Source organism: Phocoena phocoena, chromosome 13, assembly GCF_963924675.1.
Source record: "Phocoena phocoena chromosome 13, mPhoPho1.1, whole genome shotgun sequence".
NCBI lineage: Eukaryota > Metazoa > Chordata > Mammalia > Artiodactyla > Phocoenidae > Phocoena > Phocoena phocoena.
The window spans coordinates 24,639,555-24,662,713 of NC_089231.1; the positions used below are offsets into that span (position 1 = coordinate 24,639,555).

General features: G+C 38.3%; 1 protein-coding gene across 13 annotated transcripts in view; it reads left to right on the forward strand.

Moving 5' to 3' along the window:
• Positions 1 to 23,159, forward strand: part of DYM (dymeclin) — a 378,252-nt gene that overhangs the window by 68,367 nt on the left and 286,726 nt on the right. For 10 of the 13 annotated variants that reach the window (XM_065890137.1, XM_065890134.1, XM_065890135.1 and 7 more), the window contains one exon: positions 6,094 to 6,166. The exons of the other annotated variants lie outside the window; for them this stretch is intronic. In XM_065890137.1, coding sequence (XP_065746209.1) covers positions 6,094 to 6,166 — 73 coding nt within the window. The remainder of the gene's footprint in view (positions 1 to 6,093; positions 6,167 to 23,159) is intronic. 13 annotated transcript variants of the gene reach the window in all.

A 23,159-nucleotide genomic window follows, 5' to 3' on the forward strand; every position in this document is an offset into this window, starting at 1 on the left:
AAAACTCCACGATAGTTGAACAACGTGACTCAGAGAAAAAAGAAAGCGCAGATTTATTCTTTTAAAATATTTAGCATATAAGATTTGTAATCTGACTTTGCAGAAGAATAAAGTGCTTCTAGGGACTCCTGACTTGTTCTTTGGTTATTTAATAGGTGATAGTGTGATTCGCGCTATTTCTTTCTCTCCCCTTCTTTCTTTTATGTAATCAGTGGAACAAAATGAATTAAATTTTACTACTTGGCACATTTTATAATGAAACCTCATAGAGTATATTATCCTTGAGAGTAATTAGAAACATTTCTGTTCGACTGCAGTAATAGCAGTTGACCAAAATTATTGCAGATTTTATTGGAATGGTTGTGCAACACAGGTTTATAAATACTGTGATGCACGGAAATGTAGACCGGTTTTATTTTTAGAAAAGACTGAATCCATTTGCTTTTCCTTATTTAATTCATGGAGGCATATTTGATTTTGCTAATTAGAAGTTTAAATATGATTTTTAATACGTTAGAATAATTCCAGTATTAGCTTCACAGTTAAAATAGACAGTAACCTAGACTCTGTCATGTTTTTTCTGAGTAGAAGTTTATAGTAAGTATAATCTAGCTATGTGTCTTCATCTTAAGGAAGTCTTTTGCTCTGAACTTTCAAGCACTCTTTGCAGTGTAGCTCTGTTAATTCTTAAGTTTTAAGTACCTGTATTAGCACAGTATTGGGCAGCATTGAGAAACTGACAGTTTGACTTTCTGAATGCAAGGAAAACAATGATTAGCTCTCTGTCTTTTAATATTCCTTCTAATAACTATGTGTAACCTGATTTAATTGACCCATATGTTTCTTTTTTTCTGGCTGCTGCTTTGTTTTCCGTCAGTGCTGTTTTTTCCCCTTCCTCGAATGAGTGCTTTAAAAATTTTTCTTTTCTCTCTCTCTTCCCCACCCCTCCTCCCCCCAACTCTGATGGAAGGCGTTTGGTTATGACAGTATTTTATTATCTCTGATTGTCTCCCTAAGGCCAAAATAAGAGAGTTGAATCTTAGTCCGTGATTCTGAATGGGTGCCGAGCAGAAAGCACTGACAGGGACTGGCCACAGCTTAGTTTCAGGTGTAGATTTATTAGAGCTGTGAGGGACCATAAATCTTATCTTACTTTCTCTTTCTTTGCACCTTCCTCTGCTGACGCTCGTAGGGACCCGGGAAGTAGCATTTGGGCTTTAAAATGGGAGAACCTCAGGGATAGGGGTGGGATTTCAGTGACGTTGATCGGTAAGCTATTCGTAATAAGAGTATGTATTTATTAGTTGTTTGAGATTGTTTGTAAATTGGATATTTAAGTCAAGAACTTGAGTATGTATTGATGAATGTGTAGGCGAATGTGTAGGCTGTCACCTTGACGTGTAAAGTGATATGTGGTATTTCCAATCTGTCCCCTAACATGGCTCAGAGTACTCACTTACCAGGGATTGTATTTAGGGTCTTCAGTGAAACATGGATTGGTTGACTGGATTTTTTTCCCAGCTTGTAGAAACAGGTCTTTATAGAAGTAATTTTTAAGGGTTTTGTTTTTTTTTTTCTCCTTTGGAAGTCTGAATTTGGGTTAAATCTGAATTCTGCCACTTACTCTAAGTAAGCTAACCTCTCTAAGCCTTGATTTCCCATCTGTAAAATGATGATGATCATACCTGCTCCTTAAGGGTTATTGTTAAGATTATTGTGAGCTAGAGAGAATGGAACGCTCATGATTTAAAATATTAAAATATTTAACTGGAGATATAGAGGCAGTTAAAAACCCTTTAAGAGATTAAAAAAACAGCTCTAGGTTATAAAAGTTCACAACACAGTAAACACGCTGAACCTCTGCAAATTTCTTTACTCAACATCAATTTACTTTGTCATGAACCTGCAAATTTCAAGGACTTTTAAGATTCTCTTTCCTGTGAGAAATGCATGAATAATTTTTGGCAGGTGAGTTTTATATTTACTTGTTTTTATTGAAACTAAGGAAGATATTTGGCCTCACATGAAAGCTAAGTGATATAAATGCTTGGAAACTAATGCAATATGAGTGACTTGCTTAATGTAAAACCTGCTAAGCAGTCATTCTTCACTTGCTGTGAAATTATTTGCTTCTAGATTAGCCCCAGAAATAAGAATATAGTATTATGCAAGAATGTTTTTGCTTTAGTAAATGGAAGTTGTCAGAGATTTCACCTGGAATTTGCTTATTCTTGCCTTTAGTTTTGTTAGAGCTTTGGCCTTGAAATGCTACTCTTTACTTGTATGAAATGGATTTATCATTATTTTCATTAGTATTGAATTACATTGATAACGGAGCTGTGTATGTACTCCTTAATTAACCAGCTGTAAACTTGGCTGAGGTCATGATGTGAATGGCACATGGAACCAAAGAGAGGATCCTTGTCGCCATTTTAAGATTTGAAAATTAGATGTGTTTACACCCCGTAAGGAAAAAAATCCAATCAAGCACCATCTGTGTGTCCTGAGTACTTGTTCCCTCACCTTCTGTAATTAAAACACTTGTGCTGGGGACTTCCCTGGTGGTCCAGTGGTTAAGAATCCGTCTTGCAATGTAGGGGACGCTGGTTCGATCCTTGATCGGGAACTAAAATTCCACATACTGTGGGATCTACTGAGTATGTAGAGCCCGCGTGCCGCAACTACTGAGCCTGCGCGCCACAACTGGAGAGCCCATGTGCCACAACTACAGAGCCCTTGTGCTCTGGAGCCCGCGTGCCACAACTAGAGAGAAGCCCATGTGCCACAACTAGAGAAAAGCCTGTGCATCGCAACAAAAGATCCCACATGGCGCAGCTAAGACCTGACACAGCCAAATAAATAAGTATTAAAAAAAAAAACCTTGTGCTGGCTGCTTGGCTGAACCAGGGGTATATTATTAAACTGGCTAATTTATTTGGTCTAAAATGTTCTTTAGGGAATCAGTGAGTGACTTTAAATGTTCTTGCTGGGTCTGGGTCACCACATTCTCTGGGGTAAGCCAAGGAATGACAGTTCAGAAAATAAGTATTATGTATTATATGCCAACAAACCAACTTGTTGGAATCGGTTGTTAACTCGTTTGGGTTATGTTGGACAGCTTTTTTTTTTTTTTTTAAGATGTATTTATTATTTATTTATTTATTTAAGGCTGCGTCGGGTCTTAGTTGTGGCACGTGGGATCTTTTATTGTTGCAGTGTGCGGGCTCTTTGTTGTGGTGTGTGGGCGTCTCTCTAGTGGTGGTGTGTGGGTTTTCTCTTCTGTAGTTGTGGCGCACACGTTCCAGAGCGTGAGGGCTCTGTAGTTTGCGGCACGTGGGCTCTAGTAGAGGTGCGAGAGCTCAGTAGTTGTGGCACACGGGCTTTAGTTGCCCGGCGGCATGTGGGATCTTAATTCCCTGACCAGGGATCGAACCCGCGTCCGCTGCATTGTAAGGTGATCCTGTTGGACAGCTTTGGCAGAGAGAGATTTAGTTATATCTTCTCCTGACTTTCTTCACTAGTTGAGCTATAAGCCTACCACTTCTAGAATGAGATTTAATGTGGTTATTGAACTTGATTCTTGCTGTGTATTCTTTTTAGCATTGATTCGTGTCTTCAGCGTGAAAGAGTAATCTCTTCGAGCTTTGCACTGACCTCTCAGAGGGCTACTGTGCCAGTTCTATTTTTGGCGAGGCAGGAAGGAATTTCTTCATACTTTCTAATGATACCAGGAGATACTGTGGTCTAGAAAAACAGAATTGCTAAACTTTGTTTTGGGATTCCAAGTGCTTTGATGTTTTGGAAGTAACTACTAGATTTGGACTTAGACACCTGTGTTCACTTCAGTGAACACGTATTGAGTGTGTATCATGTGCCAAGTTCTTTGTCAGTCATCACCCTGAAGAAGGACAAAGTCTAATAGGGGCCAGCTTTACATGTAGTCAGAAACTAAGATATTGCAACCAACATTTATAATAACAGACAGATGCACAAGGCATAGGTGCTGTGTAGATGATTATTTTTATTCAGGGTGAGGCAAGAGAGTTGGATTTTATGGAGGAGATGAAGACTGAGGATGGTTCAGGTAGATAAAGTTGGGCTTTAAAAAAAAAAAACAAAATCAGGTTTTTTGGGCATTCCAGGAAGAGAGAATGTAATTGTGGGAGGCATGATACGGCATGTATTAGGCAGCTTGGCACTGCAGGAATATAAATCACGAAGGGAGTAATGGTGGGAGATAAAGATAGAAAGGGATTCAGGGCTTGTATCTTGCAGGGTCTGACATACTGTAGTCTGGGGCTTTGAGTTTTTTCTGATGTGTAGTAATCAGCTTAAAGCAATTGACAAGCTCTAAGCCAGGAGAATGAAAGGATGGAATTTAGTTAGCTCCCTCTGATAGCGATCTGGGGTTTGGATTGGAGAGGAGTAAAATTAGAGGTAGGAATACTAGTTAAGAAGGTTTAAAGAAGTTCCAGAATGAGTTTTAATTTAGTAAATTTGTTTAAAATGATGACATAATGAACGAAAGAATGACAAGGAGTTAAGGAAAGAGGAAATATCAGAGGGGCAGACTGTGTAATTGAGAGGACCTAGAGATTGATTGGTTATAAAAAGATGAGTAGGAGAGAATCATCTGGGTTTGGGGCTTGGGTTACTTATGTAGTCACCAAAAAGGACAATAAAGAATAAAGAACTGGATTTGAAGTGTTGGGAAAGAGGAGTTCAGTTTTGAGTGTGTTGAGGTTGAGGTACCAGTGAAGTATCTAGGTGGAGGTGGCCGGGAGGTAAGTAGATATAAAAATATGACGTGCAGTGGAGAGGCTGAGAGGAAAACCATAGACTTAGCAATCACCAGTGTGTAAGTGATGGTTGATGAAGGGAGAACACAGGGAGTGAGACATGAAGAGAAGAAACCGGTGGTGGAATTCTGGGGGAACATGTCAATGTTGAAAGGCATTCTGAGGTAGCAGATACTGGGAATGAATAGGAAAAGTAGTAGGTTAGAAAGAAGGCATAGGGACTGAGAGAAGAAAGAACTTCATGAAGGAGTAGGTGTCAATAATGTCCAAAGCCAGGAGCCATGTGAGATCCTGATTGGCTTTGGAAGTTAGAAGGTCACTTGGCCTAGAGAAGTTTGGGACAGAGGAGCATTTCTATTGGAACAGTAATTTGTAACCTACCTTCGCTGCTTACTTATTCTGTGACTTGGGAAAGCCATTTTGTCTTTGGCTCTTTGTAAAGAGGTGGTTGGCCTCTTAGCGGGTTTCATTCTGTGATTGGTGGGGCTCCATGGGTTCAGAGAAGGCACTTTGAGGCTCATCAAGGAGATCAAGGGTTAGGTCAGATATTCGTTGGGGGAGAAGGTGCAGATAGTCTATTCCTGATTCAAACAGAGCAGCTGGAGCAGCTTGAATTTTTATCTATTTGACTTTAGTATCAGATTTTATTTGAAAAAACGTAGTACGGTATAAGAAACTTGAAAACTACTGGCCTACAGAAGCCATAGTTAACCTTCAAGCATTAAAAGAGATAGAATAAATAGCTGGTGATCAAAATTCCTCTACTAGGGCTTCCCTCGTGGCGCAATGGTTGAGAGTCCGCCTGCTGATGCAGGGGACACGGGTTCGTGCCCTGGTCCAGGAAGATCCCACATGCCGTGGAGCGGCTGGGCCCGTGAGCCATGGCCGCTGAGCCTGCGCTCTGCAACGGGAGAGGCCACAGCAGTGAGAGGCCCGCGTACCACAAAAAAAAAAAAACAAAACAGTTCCTCTACTAGATGAAGATTATAATAGATGCTGACTTGCTTCATGACATAGATTTTATTCAGAGGTCAACATTAGTGTTCGAGTTTCTGTAATATTCTTATTTTCATTAGGAATGAAAACTAAACTTCTGAATAACTGAATTCTAGGGACTTCCCTGGTGGTCCACTGGTTAAGACTCTGTGCTTCCACTGCAGGGGGCCCGTGTTCGATCCTGGATTGGGGAGCTGCATGCCGCATGGCGTGGCCAAAAAAAAAAAAACAAATTATGAGCTGAACAACCGAATTCTGTTTTACACTGTGTTCAAAAACGTTTTATGTGTCTTACCAGGTTCTGACTCAGAAGATCTTTTGGAAGAATTGCTGTGCTGTTTGATGCAGTTAATCACTGATATTCCACTCTTGTAAGTTCTGGCTAAGCCAGGATTAGTTTTATCTTCTTTGTATATTGAAGATGGTAATTGATCATGTTGAAGAGTTTGTGGGTTGTGGTGTAGTACTTTCATGTATGCTTTTTATGTATGCCTCCGTGTACATCCATGGGCTTCTTCTATCTCTCTTGCCTAATATTTAGACTCTGACGACCTGTCATCAACACAAGAATTTTATGTTGTTGAGGGGAAAATAAGCTCTTTAGCAATACTGAGCATATGATAGGCACAGAATTAATCTCTGTAAACAAGGGTTTGAGTGGGAAACAGTTAAATCTAGTAAATATGTGGTAGATGCAGCTAGTTTTCCACCCGTTATTTGTTCTCCCCTTCTTCCTTGCTTCCTGATTTTATTGCTGTATCTGGCCTTTTTTGGAGAGGTCAGATTTCCATTTTTAGCCTTTCTTGAAGCTGTGTGTGGTCAGTGAGATGTGGGGGGGAAGTCCTCAAATGAAACTTATGGGTGCAGCTTTTTAAGGGGACCTGACTCGTCTAGGAGGCATACGTATATTTTTGTTTGTGAGAGCCCACTTTCCTGCTTTCTGGAATGTGGACAGGGTCTCTTTAGAGTTGTGTTGAACATCTTGGCACCAAGAGCTAAGAGACTCAGAGAAGATTCTGCTTTGATGTCATCGAGCTGCTGAACCAAAGTCATCAGCTACTACACCTCCTCCCCCTTCCCCATACCCCACCCTTGGAATTCTCATGTGAGAAAACTAGACCCTTATTTGTTTACACTGTTACAACTTGATTTCTGTCACTACAGCTGAATGCAGTCTCTGTGTGATTCAAAATGTCTGTTACTTTTAAAGCAGTTACTCTCAACCTTTTTTTCTTAATTGCCTCTCTGAAGTCCTAATGAAATTTGAATACTCCAGATACACTGAATATCTGTGTATTGTGCTCTGGCCTTTTTGAGGGCCACACATCATCATAATATCTATGAAGTTTTTCACCTCTTAAGAACCAATTTTCACCCTCTTGAGGGTGATCTCGACCCCCCCATCGAGAATGCATATTTTATTTTATTTATTTTTTAATTTTTGGCCACACTGCACAGCATGCAGGATCTGAGTTCCCCGACCACGGATCAAACCCATGCCCCTTGCAGTGGAAGCTTGGAGTCCTAACCACTGGACCACCAGGGAATTCCCGAGAATGCATATTTTAAAGGAATTATTTTTTGAAATAAAAAAGTAGATTTTTAAGATTTATCATCACAGAATCTCAGTCTTTGTGGGGATATCGTTGGAAATGTACCACTTGCCTGTAGCCCAAAAAGGAAAGACAGGTATTTGTGAGAAAACAGGCTCCTGGCCTCTGTTGTGCACAAGTGCAGCATCCAAAATTGTAATATAGATTTAGGAATGAGAGCCACCAAAGCCTGTTGTGACTTGGTCTGGTGACGTGCAGCCTGGAAGGTAGGGCTGAGACAACTGAGGAATCACTGACAGGGACGGGCACGGGAAAAATGTCCCAGGCAAGTTGAACTCTTGTGACAGACACAGGTCTTTGCATGCCTGGTATCCTTTCTCCCCTTCCTCTCCAATATTGTTGGGGGCAGGGTGTGCCCAGCTTAGTTTTCAGGCACTTTGGGAACTAAATATGGCTCTGTGACACAGTTTGAGCCAATTACACGTAAGCAGAAGTCATGAACTTGCAGAGCACGTACCTTCAGCCCGTTGCCCTTGGCCCTTCTCTTCCTTCCTGGATGTGGAGGCAGTGTTTGGGCCATGTTGAAACTATGAAGATGGGCGCCACACACGAAGAACAGTGTCCCAGCAGTGTGGGATACTGATAAAGTTATAGAACCATTACACCAACCCTAGATGGCTTATCTTTGGATTTCTCCTTATGTGCAAAGAGCAAACAGTTATTTTGGTTAAGCCACTGTGGCTATTAGCTTTCTGTTACTTATGGTCAGATGTGGGAAGGGGAACACATATATTGCCTGCTATTTGCATATCACAGTATGTGTGGTGCTTCATGTGTTCCTGATTTAATTTCAAAAGTAGCACTACCTCTATTACATTTGTTGTTACCAAATAGCAGCAATTTTGTATATATCCTGAATGAGTGCCTTTTGTTGTTGTTGTTGTTGATAAAATGTCATGGTAAAGTTAAGGGGGATGGAAATGATAAATCCCTTTAGATAGTAAATAAGCTGTGAATACAATAAATAGACCAGCCACTTAAACACTCTTGGGGAGGAAGCAGTGTTGTAATAAATCAAACATTTTAGTGTTTTATGTGTTTGTACTTTTTAAATGAACTGAAAATGCACAGACAACCAGATGTCTTGTATTATGTACACTCAGCTTTAACCAGCTGCTGAAACAATTTCTTATGATTTAATGTTCTTGGAACTCCATCCTACAAAAAGGTTTGTCTTGGTAACAGTTTCCATGTGAAACCAACCTACTCTTTAAATGTTTCATCTACTATAACCATAGTGCAGTGTTACCGATCAGCTTATAATTTAAGGAGGAATGTTAACCTGTGAAAACTGAGGATGGTCTAGACACACCTGACTATCATCAGTCTCGCTATAAACGTTGAAGTTTAACGTTGGCATGCCAGTGCTACATTAGCGGGTGAACAGCAAGAGGAAACTAATTTTAATCGCCATCGTGGGTAATGCAAAACTAGCTTAAACGTTTTGTTTGAGACTATGAAATCACTCTATTAATATTGAAAGCAAATGATTACCAAGAACAGAGGTAGATAGACATTTAGAAATCTATACATTTTAACTGATACTTCATCATTAAGAGAACGGGATCAACTGTGGAAGCTTAAACTCCCAGAATTTGTAGGAATTCATTTGTAATGAAAATGGACCTTTAAGTAGTAAGTGGATACTGCTTCTCAGTTTGGATTTCTTGATAAAATATTAATTCTCTGAGGTGTTAGTCTCCAAAGACAGATTCAAATTACACACCTTCCAGGAATCCTTCCTTAACACCACACCTCTCAGCGTTTATATATGTATTTAAAAGAAAGATTAAGTCAGGCACCGTCTTGTGACTTGACATTTTTTAGTATATATTGGGTTGATCCAGTAGAATTGAAATGTCTTCCAAAAGTAAAACCTTGTCTTTAATTGTTATACCTTCTTGATCTCAAGGAGTTGAATGAGAGAGGAATAAGGTACGATAAAGGTATGACCCTCAAGACACTAATGGAGAGTGTAATGGAACATGGTCGGCAGGCCAGGGTTGAAAGCACACACTTAGAATTTGTGACACTGGTTTGCTTCTTTCAGTGTTACCGTGAAGGTTGAATGAGACCCCGTGATTCTTCCCAGTGATGGAGTTTAGGTGGGGCCCTAGCAGCATAAGCAGCTTGTATGGGCCTAATACTTACATTTTGAGGACTGCTTATGATGCTTTTTTATTATGAAATAGAGTTTATTTTGAGAACTTGAACTGGATGTCTTTCCTTGTCTTTTTGTCTCTGTTGGTTGCTATTGTTTTTGTCAAAGCTATCACTCTTAGCTGTTTACAGTGATGCCATTGTCAAGAACAGGCCCTACTCCTTGCCTCTGTGCCCTCACTCTGGACACGTCGTGAGAGGTCTGCTTAGAGTGGGCCTTTCTGTGGGCTCCAGCCCCTTCCTCTGAGATCCATTTATGTGTCTTCTCCTTTATCAACCTGTGAACTCAGTAAGGAGGATTGGGACGGCTTAATTCTCAGCCTGGCCCTGATGGGCAGATTTTTTAATTCTATAATTTAAGAAACTTTAGTTTTTTCATGTTATATATTGATAAAGATACCATATTCAAATTGGATTGCCTTCACCGCCTTTTCCAGGAGTGTGTGTATGTCTGTGTAGTGGGACTTTGCTGCTTCAGTGCCGGGGTATCTGATGTCATCTGCTGACCTTGTCCATGTTACTCATTCTGCTTCAATAATGCTGGTGTCCTTGCTAATTTGGAACATGCCAACCCACTGCTGTCTTCAAGGCCTTCGACCTTCCTTCTGCTGCCTTGCATATCTCTCTTCAGACATCTGCATGGCTCTTGTCCTGACCTCCTTCAAGCTTCCTTCTGCTCAAAGTTCTGCTTCTTAGAAACAGCCGCTCTGACTACCCTAAAATAGCACGCTTCTCATTTTCTGTCCATTAAAAAAAAAAAATTTATTTATTTATTTGGCTGTGCCTGGTCTTAGTTGCAGCATGCGGGATCCTTAGTTGCAGCATGTGGGATCTAGTTCCCTGACCAGGGAATGAACCTGGGCCTCTGCATTGGGAGTGTGGAGTCCTAGCCTTTGGACCACCAGGGAAGTCCCTTTTTGTCCTTTTATCATGCTTTATTTTTTTGTCCTAATACTTATCACTGCTTTTAATTAATTAATTTATTCATTTTTGGCTGCATTGGGTCTTCGTTGCTATGCGCGGGCTTTCTTTAGCTGCAGCGAGCAGGGGCTGCTCTTTGTTGCGGTGCGCGGGCTTCTCATTGCGGTGGCTTCTCTTGTTGTGGAGCTCGGGCTCTAGACACGTGGGCTTCAGTAGTTGCAGTAGTCGGGCTCAGTAGTTGTGGCTTGTGGGCTCTAGAGTGCAGACTCAGTAGTTGTGGCGCATGGGCTTAGTTGCTCTGTGGCATGTGGGATCTTCCCGGACCAGGGCTCGAACCCGTGTCCTCTGCACTGGCAGGCAGATTCTTAACCACTGTGCCACTAGGGAAGCTCGTATCACTGCTTTTCATATTACCTGTTATTTCTCAAAGAAATTGGAATGAAAGCTACATGAAAACAAGGGCTCTTCCTGCGTTAACATTTGTTTTGCTCACTGCCGTCCCCTTAGTACTCAGGTTAGCCTGGCAAGTGGAAGACTCAAAAAATATTTGTTGAATGAGTAAATCCGTGGGAGCACAACCTATTCAACGTGCTTAAATATTTTGTTTGTTTCTCATCACCTGGTCTATATGGAAACACAGTAGTGTGCTAAGGCATATTCCATTGCGGATATAGTGGCTCAAAGCCCCTTGCAGTTGGTACATTATATTATAAACACTAGGTATCTTATAGACGTTAGCAGTGGAAAGAGGCTACTAGAAACCGAAACACTGAGAAATTACATCTGACAATATTTAAGGAAATGATATATTAATTAGCTATAAATGCTGACTAGTCTGGAGCCATTTAGTTTAGGGATGGACAGTCAGCATTGTATCTCAGTAGTACCCCAGACGATCCCTTCACAATATAATAATTTCCTTTTCATTAAGTTCATCCACAAAAACATATGTTATGAATATACTAAACTATGTGTATTTACGGTACTGGGCCCCGGGCAAAGAAAGGCATGACTTTGGAAGAGCTTAGAGATGGATAGATGCGTAGAAATATAGCCCAGTAAGAGGAACAACTGATACATGCTGCAGTCATTGGGAGCTGTAGTGATGAGCAGCGGCTAGGTCTTCAAGGAGGCAGAAGGGAGCTGCATAGGGACCTCTTGGATGCGTCTAATGTGTTTGGAGAATCACAAGTGTATTCGTTTGATTAGAGTGGAGGGTTTATGGGAGACTAGGGCTGCAGAAGCTATGTGGTTTGATGGAGCAAAGACTTGAATGTTAAAAGGACTAAATGTTTGATTAGGTTTAGGGTTCTCTTTATTAAGATATAAAAGAACATAATATATATATTTTAGAGCTAGTTCTCTGAAATCCATTTTGGATGTATTTGGGGAGGGATGAAACTGATTAAGAATCTTATTGGTAAAATTAACTTTACTGGATTTATGAAATGTAATAAAATGATATAAAATACACATTTATTCGACCCATAGTTGTTGGTATTGGCTCAGATGTTATACTTTGGAAAATCTGAATATTGAAAACTTTTGGTGGCAATGGTTAAGTAGGTGGTTCAAGAACCTGAAGAGCCATAAACAGTTTCTTTATGAAGTCTGCAAGTTTTTGAGAGTGAAGGAACTGGAGAGACCCACGTTGGCAGTGAACGGCCTAACTGTTGGGAAAATGTCTTTGTACGGCCCTTCATGTTGATACCCAAACTCTTCTCAAATCCAGCCTCAGCAGAGTGGGTAGCTAAAACAAGACAGCATTTAAGTTTTAGGTGCTGTAAAGTAAATATCTGGTGTAGCTTTCTGATTGAATTAGATGTTTAAGACATTACAAGCACTGAATTAAAGATGATAGCATTTTCAAATACCAAAACAGAATTAAGTTCACAATAGCTTATTAGTTTGAAAATTGATTTCTGGTGCCTCTGGGGAAAAAATCCCGGTTAAAAAATTTTAATATGTAAGCCTTTACCAGGTTTATTGAAGAAATCTGACTGAGATATATCCAGTACCACAAATGTTGATATTATAAACTATGTGCTCAGATTGTTCATAATTGCATTATTGAGTGTTGCCAAGAAGTGTAGGAGACATTATGTATTAGGAAAAAACACCACTAATTCTGCATCCAGAAGGTAGTGTTTGAATCCTAGCATTACCACTCATCAGCATTGTCACTCCAGGCCTCAGTTTTCTCATTTTAAAATTGGGGTTCGTAGATCATAGACTGTCACTTGGAAAAGACATTTGAACACATCTGGTTCAGTTGTTTAATAGTTTAGATGTGGAGATTGAAGTGCTTGAGTTTGGAGATCAACTCATGTAGCCATTGAAGGAACAGCCAGGCAAGTTGTTAGTTTAATACACCATGTCCTGAGCTGCAGTAGAGGGGCCTGCAGCTGAGAGGGAGCATCTCATCCTGGGATGAGGTGTGTCTAGCGCTCTCACTGCCTACTCTGTTGCTTAGGATTGCGTTGAAGACCAAAGTAATGCCCTCGAAAATGCTTTTATAAATTTTAAAATGCTTTATGATTATAAAACTGTGTTGCTTTACACATACTAAGTACTTAAGAAAAACAATATGTTTGCTTCTGAGTCAATTTTCCTATTTTAAACTTCTCAGTAAAAAGTAATAGCACTTGGTCATTAACAAGTATAGTGATCATAGGACGCAGCATGTCTGAGATTCAAAAGAACGAGGCTGAATAGTTTGTGTGGGAACCGAAGTAAGTTCCTGTTGGGTCAGGCTGCTTGGAGGAGCTTCTCTGACTGCTTTGGAGGACTGGTTCTAGGCTGGCATTAGGTGTGAGAGATTAGCAGCAGCTAAAGCAGAGTCCTGAATCCTGACTCTCATTTTGCCTGTGTTTGCCTGTTTCCTTGTAAGTTGTGGACTATTTAGAGGCGTATAATCATTGAATTTTTTAGAACTGGAATTAACCTTATTTTATACATTTTCATTTTATGTGTAATGGCACTGAAGTAGAGAGAAAGGAAGTGACTTTCCTAAGGTCAGTTTGCAAGATTCTTAGGTAGCTCAGCCCTGAAAATGTTGAATCTCTGCCTTCAAAGAATTTTTACTCTTATGAAAGCAAGACTGGTACAGGATGCTTTTGTTAATTTCTTTTGCTGTTATTAATACACGTATAGCAAAATATGAATGAGGTGGTTTGATATTAATAACTACAACTTTTAATTCTACCAACAGTCAAACAATTGATTTTCTTTTCCTTTTTAATTTTTTGTGTTACTTATATAAGTTAATTCTTTACAGAGTGATTTCTTTTTTGGGCACAATCCAGATTGCATTACCTTTGGATATCTCATGCTAGTCATTAATGCTGATGCAATTATTTTAAATTGTAACGTATGTATGCACATGGTTTGGGAAGACAATCAAATAGCATAAAGGGCTTATGATGAGAACAAATCTCCTTGTCCTATATCCCTTTGCTCTCCAGAGACAGTCATTTTTCGTTTTTGACTATTCTGGTGGTTTATATAAATCTTTACCCTTATCTTACCTTTATATGTATTTCTAAATAATATGACACTATTTCTTTTTTTTTTTAATTAAAGGCTTTATTTTTCAGAGCAATTTTAGATTCACAGCAAAATTGGGCAGGAAGTACAGAGTATTCCCATACCCTTCCTCCCACGCATAGCCTCCCCTGTTATCAACATTTCTCACCACAGTGGTACATTTGTTACAGTGGATGAACCTACATTGGTACATCATTATCGCCCAAGTCATAATGTACGTTAGGGTTCACTCTTGGTGTGTTGTACAGTCAGTGGGTTTTGACAAATGCATAATGACACGTATCCACCATTACAGTATCATAAATGTACTTTCACTGCCCTAAAAGTCCTGTGTGTTCTGCCTGTTCATCCCTCCCACGCCCTTAACCCTTGGTCACCCCACTGATCCTTTTACTGTTTCCATATTTTCACCTTCTCTGGAGTGTCATATAGTTGGAATCCTACAGTTTGTAGCTTTTTTAGATTGGCTTCGTTCACTTAGCAACATGCATTTAAGGTTCCTCTGTGTTCGTGGCTTAGTAGCTCATTTCTTTTTAGCACTGAATAATACTCCATTGTCTGGATGTACTACATATACATACATTCACTTAATGCATATATACAGATATAGTCCTCATTTAAGTCTTAGAATTGGAGTTAAGTGTGACCATTTTAAAATTTGGTAAAAATATAATAAATTCGGTAAAAACTTGTTCCCTAAAGGGAGTATATCATTTATAGTCCCACCAAAAACGTTTAACAGAGCCTTGCCAATATTGTGTATTATAAAATTTTTCGTGTGCTGAAAATGGAAATCATATTGTGATCTTTATATGCATTCACTCATTACAAGTGAGGCTGAACATTTCATATATTTAAAAGCCATTCATAACTTTCGATGAAAGTTTAGCAATCATTTCTAGTTCTTGAGAGCTCTTTCTCTCTGATTGTTCTTTGTTTATGAATGTTCTTTGTTTAAGCTGGCATAATTGCAGTTTGGACACCCACATAACAATTTTGGTATATTTGCTTTATTATTATGTATCCACCTTATCAATCCATCTTAACTTTTGATTTTTTAGAATGTTTTAAAAACCTCTTTTTGGTTGAGCTTTATTTCAAGAAGGTATGTGGCTATATTTTATACATTTGATGCACTGTTACATATATAGCATTAGTTCTTTGAGAAGCTGTAAAAACATGGAATGGATATTTGAGTTTATTTGATCCGCTCCATTAATTTTTATGTATGATGAAGCTGACAGATAAGGTGACTGATAAAGGTAACTAACGAATGACAGTTCTGATACTAGAATGCAGATTTCTTGGTGCCTAACCTCCAGGCACTTTCTGTTCCATTGTTAATACTTTTATAAATGAGGAGTATTACCATGTCTTCGATTTTGTTGACTTTTAAAACTAGCCGTTACTGCTGTCGACCGTATCTGTAATACACGGTACCACTTTGTAGTCTTTCCTCACATTTTACTTTTGGAATCTCCCTGTTGGCATGACATTGATATTTCTAATTTTTGGTCTTAATCCTTTGAACTTGTCAGTTGTTTTTATTAAACTTACGTTCCATTTACAGTACTGTCAGTTTCTTATCCAATAGCAAGTCAAAGGAGGATGGTTTTTTCTCCTGCATATTCGTTGACTTTGACCTTAGCCAACACTAACACCCATTTCATGAAGGCTTTTGTCTTTATCCAAGTGTTCCACTCTGCCCTAGCAGAGCACTGCAAGGTCATGGCGCCTTTTTTTTCTTCACATGAATTAATAACTTGCTCCAACAGTAGTTTGTTCTAGGACATTTCCAGCCCAGATGGTGGAAAGTTCTTGTGATAATATGGCAGCCGAAGCAACATTTTGGCTTTTTAAAGTTGACTTTGTTTTGGCGATTGTGTAATGAAAATCTTCTGAAGATTATGCAAGGACATTAAACAAGAAAGATCTGTTGGCTTAAAACATTTTTCATCTTTTAAAAACCACCACACTCAGCATGGTAGAATTTTGGTTTCTTTCAAGTATTGGCCTGTCTTGGCTCTTTTCCTTGATTATTTGGCACTTAAGATAGCCCAATTAATGGATTTAAAATTTTGTTTCCACAGGAATAAAACGTTGCTTTGAATTCCTTTTTTTGAGCATCATAGAAAGTTACAGCAAGAATTGACATTAGAGGTCATCTTGCCCAATGTACTTATTTACAAATAAGAAAACTGAGACCCAGAGGAGTTATTTTTTGAAGTTAATAGAGTGAGTTTAATAGAGAACTTAGAAACAGATCCTAGGTTTTCTCACTTGGGGTCAGTGACTCTTTCAGCGTACCACAATATGATTTAGCTTTTGTTTATTCTTATTTCAGTGTCATCAGATTTTAATCAGTAAATTTTGATTTTATAATTTATGATAATCCTCTGTTTTTAGTTCTTGATTAATTTCATTTTCAAACAGGTGATACATTTATGTTGTTCAGATACCAAACACGTAAAAGTGTACATGAACAATCTCCTGGCTGTCCTTGTTCCCCATCTCTCCAGCCTTCTCATTTGTCTCCCTAGTAACCACTGTTCATTCTTAGTTTCATATGTATCCTTCCTGAAATTTTTCATGCATATATATTCAATTACGAATTTAGATTTTTATTTCCCCTTGTATTCATATAAAAGGTTGGAAGTTATACATAGTGTTTTGAATTTTCCTCTTTTTCCAGTTAGCAGTCTATCCTGGCAGTTTCTGTATACAAGCATTCAGAGAGCTTTCTCATTTTTGTCTTTCAAGTAACAACTTTATTGAGATATAATTCAAATACCCCAAAATTTACCCTTTCAAAGTATATATTTAAGTGGTTTTTAGTATGTTCACAAAAGTTGGGAAACTATCACTGCTCTCTAATTCCATCATTTCATTACCTCAAAGAGAACCCCTGTACCCATTAGCAGTCATTTCCCATTTCCCCCTCCCTCCTGTCCCAGTAACCACTAATCTGCTTCCTGTCTCTATAGGTTTGCCCTTTACGGACATTTCATATAAATAGAATCATATGATGTGTGGCCTTTTGTATCTGGCTTCTTTTATTTAGTGTAATGTGTTCAAGGTTCATCCATGTTATAGCATGCCCCAGTACTTCATTCCTTTTTATTGCTGAAAACTATTCCATAGTATGTATATACCACATTTTGTTTACCCATTCATTCAGTTGATAAATATTGGGGTTGTTTCTACTTTCTGAATAGTGCTGCTGTGAGCATTCATGTACAAGATTTTGTGTGGACGTAGTTTTCAGTTCTCGGGTATGTGTCTAGGAGTAAAATTGCTAGGTCATATGATAACTCTGTATTTAACTTTTTGAGTAACTGCCAAACTTTCCCTCAGTGGTTCCCTCATTTTACATTCCCACCAGCCGTGTATGTGAGTTTTGATTGCTCTACATCCTTTCTCATTTGTTTTTAAAAGTTGCATTATATTCTGTTGTAGGTCAATATCAGTTTATATTTAATCATCCCCCTATTGAAAGACATTAGAATTGTTAACATTTTTTGCTAATATCCTGTGCTCCTTCTCATTTTGGCACCTTTATTGTATCTATTTCTAGGACCAATTTTACATTAGAAAGGTTAGTCCTTTGTGACATTAATTTAAAGTACATTTTTTTTCTAAGTTTGCTTTTTGACTTATTTGCTTTTAGTATATGTTTGTTTTTGCCATGATACATTTTTAAAAACTATTTTTGAGAATTTGAATTTATCGGGGTTCCCTGGTGGCGCAGTGGTTGAGAATCTGCCTGCTAATACAGGGGACACGGGTTTGAGCCCTGGTCTGGGAAGATCCCACATGCCGTGGAGCAACTAGGCCTGTGAACCACAACTACTGAGCCTGCGCATCTGGAGCCTATGCTCCGCAACAAGAGAGGCTGCAACAGTGAGAGGCTTGTGCACCGCGATGAAGAGTGGCCCCCGCTCGCCGCAACTAGAGAAAGCCCTTGCACAGAAACGAAGACCCAACACAGCCAAAAATAAATAAATAAATAAATAAATAATTTAAAAAAAAAAGAATTTGAATTTATCAATCTGTTACAGCTTTTAGGCCTTTCAGGCTTGTTGTTATCTTTTTGGGCTCATCTCTTACTACTCTCCTTCTTGCAGATTTCATTCTAACCCCACTGACCTCTTTGCTGTTCTTTAAGTATGCTAGGTGTGTTCCTACCTCAGGGCCTTTGTGTGTGCTGGTCCCTCTCCCTGGAAGACTTTTCCCTTGCTTCCTTATTTCTTTCAAGTCTTTGTTCAAATGTGAACTTCTTGTTGAGTCTTCCTATTTAAAATTGTAACACACCCATGATGGATGTCAAATTTTGGGGTACTGAAATATGAATTCACTTTTTAATGATTATAACAAATTAGGTGAGTGTTAGAATGCTGTTTGTTTTTTATGATGGAACAAAAATTTCTAAGTGTAAAACATTTCAAATAGTGCTTAAATGCTTTTAATGACTAAATGCTTTTAATGAGACTGAATCTGTGACTCTGTGCCCTTTGCCAGTATTTAAACACTTAACTTATGTCTTTGGCAAGTGTGATGGTTAATTTTGTGTGACAGGTTGAGCTGAGGGATGCCCAGATGTCAAACATTATTTCATTTTTTCTGGATGTGGCTGTGAGTGTGTTTCTGGAAACAATTAGCGTTTGAATAGGTAGATTTTGTAAAAAAGATCATACTCACCACTGTAGGTGAGCATCATCCAGTCCATTGAGGGCATGAATAGAACAAAAAGGTGGGGGAGGGGTGAATTTTTTCTCTTGCATAATCTGAGACATCCATCTCCTTCTGTCTCCGGGTATTGGCACTCCGGTTTCTTGGGCTTTTGCCCTCGGACCAGGGCTTTTCTGCTTCTCAGCACTTGGGTTTGGACTGGAGCTACACCGCTGGCTTTCCTGGGCCTCCAGCTTGCAGATGGCAGATAATGCCACCTTGAGCCTCTGTAATTGTGTGAGCCAATCTCTTATAATAAATTACTTTCTATGTATATATTTCTTTATATCCTGTTGGTTCTCTTTCTCTGGAGAGCCCTAAATAATGCAGCAAGTGTGTCTAATTCATTGCTACAGTCTGAATGTTCATGTCCTCCCCAAACTCGTATTTTGAAACCTAACCTCTAAGATGATGATGTTAGAAGGTATGGGGTCTTTGGGGGATGATTAGATCATAAGGGCAGAGCCCTCATGAGTGGAATTAATGCCCTTATAAAAGATACCCAAGAAAACTTCCTTGCTGCCTTCCATCATAGGATAGCATAGCAAAAAGGTGCTTAATCTCTGTGACCCAGAAGCCAGCTCTCATCAAATACTGAATCTGCAGGTATCTTGATCTGGCCTCTCAGCCTCCAGAACTGTGAGAAATACATTTCTGTTGTTTATAAGTTACCCAGTCTGTATTAGTTTGTTATTACAGTCCAAAAGGAATGAGACACTTAGATTGTTTTTCCTAGTTGCAAATCCTCTTTACTTTGATTGTTTACAGTGAAGTGAGAGAGAGAGGAATAATTAAGAAAACCTGGGACTTCCCTGGTGGCACAGTGGTTAAGAATCTGCCTGCGAAATGCAGGGGACATGGGTTCGAGCCCTGGTCCAGGAAGATCCCACATGCTGCAGAGCAACTAAGCCCATGTGCCACAACTACTGCCTGTGCTCTAGAGCCTGTGAGCCACATCGACTGAGCCCATGTGCCACAACTACTGAAGCCTGCGTGCCTAGAGCCTGTGCTCTGCAACAAGAGAAGCCCGCACACCGCAACGAAGAGTAGCCCCTGCTCGCTGCAACCAGAGAAAGCCCGTGCACAGCAGCAAAGACCCAATGCAGCCAAAAATACATAAACATTAAAAAAAGAAAACAAAACAGAAAAAGAAAACCTATGGTCAGAATGGGATTAGAGATTGTCCTCAGACCATCTCTCCTGATATTTTATTTTTTTTCAGGAAATTTCCTGGTGGAGACAGCCAATTTGAAGTAAATATTTCTCCCATTCATTTTCTTTATGCCCTTCCCATTTTGAAAATTTAAATTAATAATAAAAGTATTCACCTATAATCTCATCTTCCAGGATTGCTCTTTTTATTTTTTGCATATTAACATCTGTATGTGTATTCACTCATATGATGCATACTATTCTGCTATCTTTGCTCAACATCACATCATGAAGCAAATCTTTTTTCAATAAAGTGTATTTCAAAAGCAGATGGGATGACTTGTTTTATGAGGCCAGCATAACCCTGATACTAAAACCTAACAGTGGCATTCCATAAAATGAAAATTACAGACTGATATTTCTCATGAATACAGGAGAAAAAGCTTAAAAAAGTTAGCAAATTTCATCCAGCAATGTAAGAACAGGATAATACATTATAACCAGGTGGGACTTATCTCAGGAATACAATATTGTTAACACTTGAAAATCAGTATAATATGCCACATTGACAAAATAAATTAGAAAAGCCATGTGATTGTCTCAGTAAATGTCGAAAAAGCATTTGACCAAATTCAACATCTATTCATGGAAAAAAAAACAAACCTCTCAGCAAACTAGGAATAGAAGGAAACATCTTCAACTAGGTTAAGGGCATCCATGAAGAACCTGTAGCTAACATTACACTTAATGATGAGAGACTGAAGGTTTACCTCATCTGTGATCAGGAACAAGCCAAGGATGTTTGGTCTTAGCATTTCTGTTTGCTACTGTATGAGGCCCTAGCCAGTTCAGTAAAGCAAAACAAAGAATAAAAGGCATAGAGATTAGAAAAGAAACAGTAAAACTATATTTGCCAGCAACATAATTGTTTATGTAGGTGACCCTAAGGAATATACAAAAGCTACTTGAACTAAAAATGAGTTTAGCAAGGTTGCACGTTGCAAGATGATTGTACAAGAATCATATACTAGTAGCAAACTATTGGAAACTAAAACCTTAAAAATTCCATTTTAAAATGATATGAAATACTTAGTAAATTCAACAAATATGTGTACAGCTTATATATTAATAACTAAAAAACATTGCTCAGTGAAGTCAAAGAAGACCTAAATGTAGACATACATCATATTCATGAATTGGAAGAGTCAATATTGTTAAGATGTCAGTATTACCCAGATTGATCTACAGAGTCAGTTCATCACATTTGTACCAGAGTATTTTTTGCTGGTTTGTTTTCTTCATAGACATTGACAAGCTGATTCTAAAATATATATGGAAATGCAAAGAACCTAGAATATCTGAAGAAATAATTGAAAAGGAAGAACAAATGGAATACTTACACTATATCACTTCACAGTGTGCTATAAAGCTACAGCTTTGAAGATAACATGGTACTGACCTAAGTATAGACAAGTAAATCAGTGGATCAGTATAGGGGGCCAAGAAATAGATCTGTACTTCTCTGGTCAATTGTTTTTTGTTTGTTTGTTTTGTTTTGAGAAAAGAAGCAAAACAATTCAGTTGGGAAGGGAAAACTTTTTAAACTAATGGTGCTGGAAAAGCTGATTATATGGGAAAACAAAGCAAAACAAAAAAATTTTGACTTGTACTTTCACATATAACATAAAAATTAGAAAAATACACACAATCTTGTTTTAGGCAAAGGTAACTTAGAAAACATACAGAAAGCAATAGCCAAAAAAAGAAAAACTTGATAAGTTAGACTACTTCAAAAGTAAAAATCTTGCCTCTTCAAGAGAGACAGTTCAGAAAAAGAATAGTCAAGCCACAGATGGGAGAAAATGTCTCCAAAACGTATAGCTGGCAAAAGACTTTATTCTTGAATATATAAAGATCTCTTACAATTTAAAAATAATTAGGCAAATATCCCAATTAAAAATGGAAAAAAGATTTAAATTGCTACTTCACTAAAAAGATATATGAATGGCCAATAAGCACATTGAGTTTTAGTGTGATTAGTCATCAGAAAATGCAAATTAAATGCTATAGTGAGCTATTACTACACACAACTAGAATAGCTAAAATTAAGAAGACTGATAGTACTGAATGTTGGTGAGAATGTGGAGCAACTGGTACTTTCAGAAATTGCTGTGGGTAAAGAAGCCAGTCTGAAAAGGCTGCAATACTGTATTATTCCCACTATATATTTTGGAAAAGGTAAAACTATGGAAACAGTAAAAAGATCAGTGGTTGCCAGGGTTTGGCAGGAGGAAGGGATATATGGACAGAGCACAGAGGATTTTTAGGGCAATGAAACTGTTCTGTATGATACTATAATCAAGGATACATGTTATTACCTTTGTCAAAATTTACAGTGATTATAGAAATTACACAGCAGTAGTGAACTCTAATGTATATTATGGGGTCTTTAGGTGATAATGATGTGTCAGTGTTGGTTCATCATTTTTAACATATATGCTACTCTGGGGCAGGATATTGATGGTGGAGAAGGGTATACATATGTGGGGGCAAGGGTTATATGGAAATTCTCTATACCTTCAGTTTTGCTGAGAACTGGAAACTGCTTTGAAAAATAAAATCTATGTAAAAAATTGCTGTGGTGTATAAAATGGTACAACCAGTTTGGGAAAAGTTTTGACAAGTTCTTATGAAGTCAGATATCCACCTCTCTTCTCATCTAGCAATTTTACTTTCAGGTATTCACTGAAGAGAAATGAAAATATATGTTTGCAAATGACTTGTATGCAAATGTTTATAAATCTTTCTTCATAAACCTTCTCATAATAACCCCAATCTGAAAACAAATGCCTCTCAACATCATCATGTTGTCTCTCTATACTTTATTCTTGGTTATTTCTTATGACTTTATGTCCAAGTCACTAAATCTCTCTTCAGCTGAGTCTAATCTGCTGTTAAACCCATTCATTGAGGTTTTCTTTCTTTCTTTCTTTCTTTCTTTCTTTCTTTCTTTCTTTCTTTCTTTCTTTCTTTCTTTCTCATTTACTTATTTTTTTTAATCAAGTTTTAAAATTTGGCTATTGTATTTTTCATTTCCAGAATTTTTTTCTAGAACTTCTTAAAAAGAAATATCTGCTATATTTATATAGTTTACAGGTCCTTGAGAAATTTTTGATTTGAAAACTTTGGCTTTTATGCCATAGGTAGAGTAGGCATAGTTGTATTTGGTAATTAATATTATTAT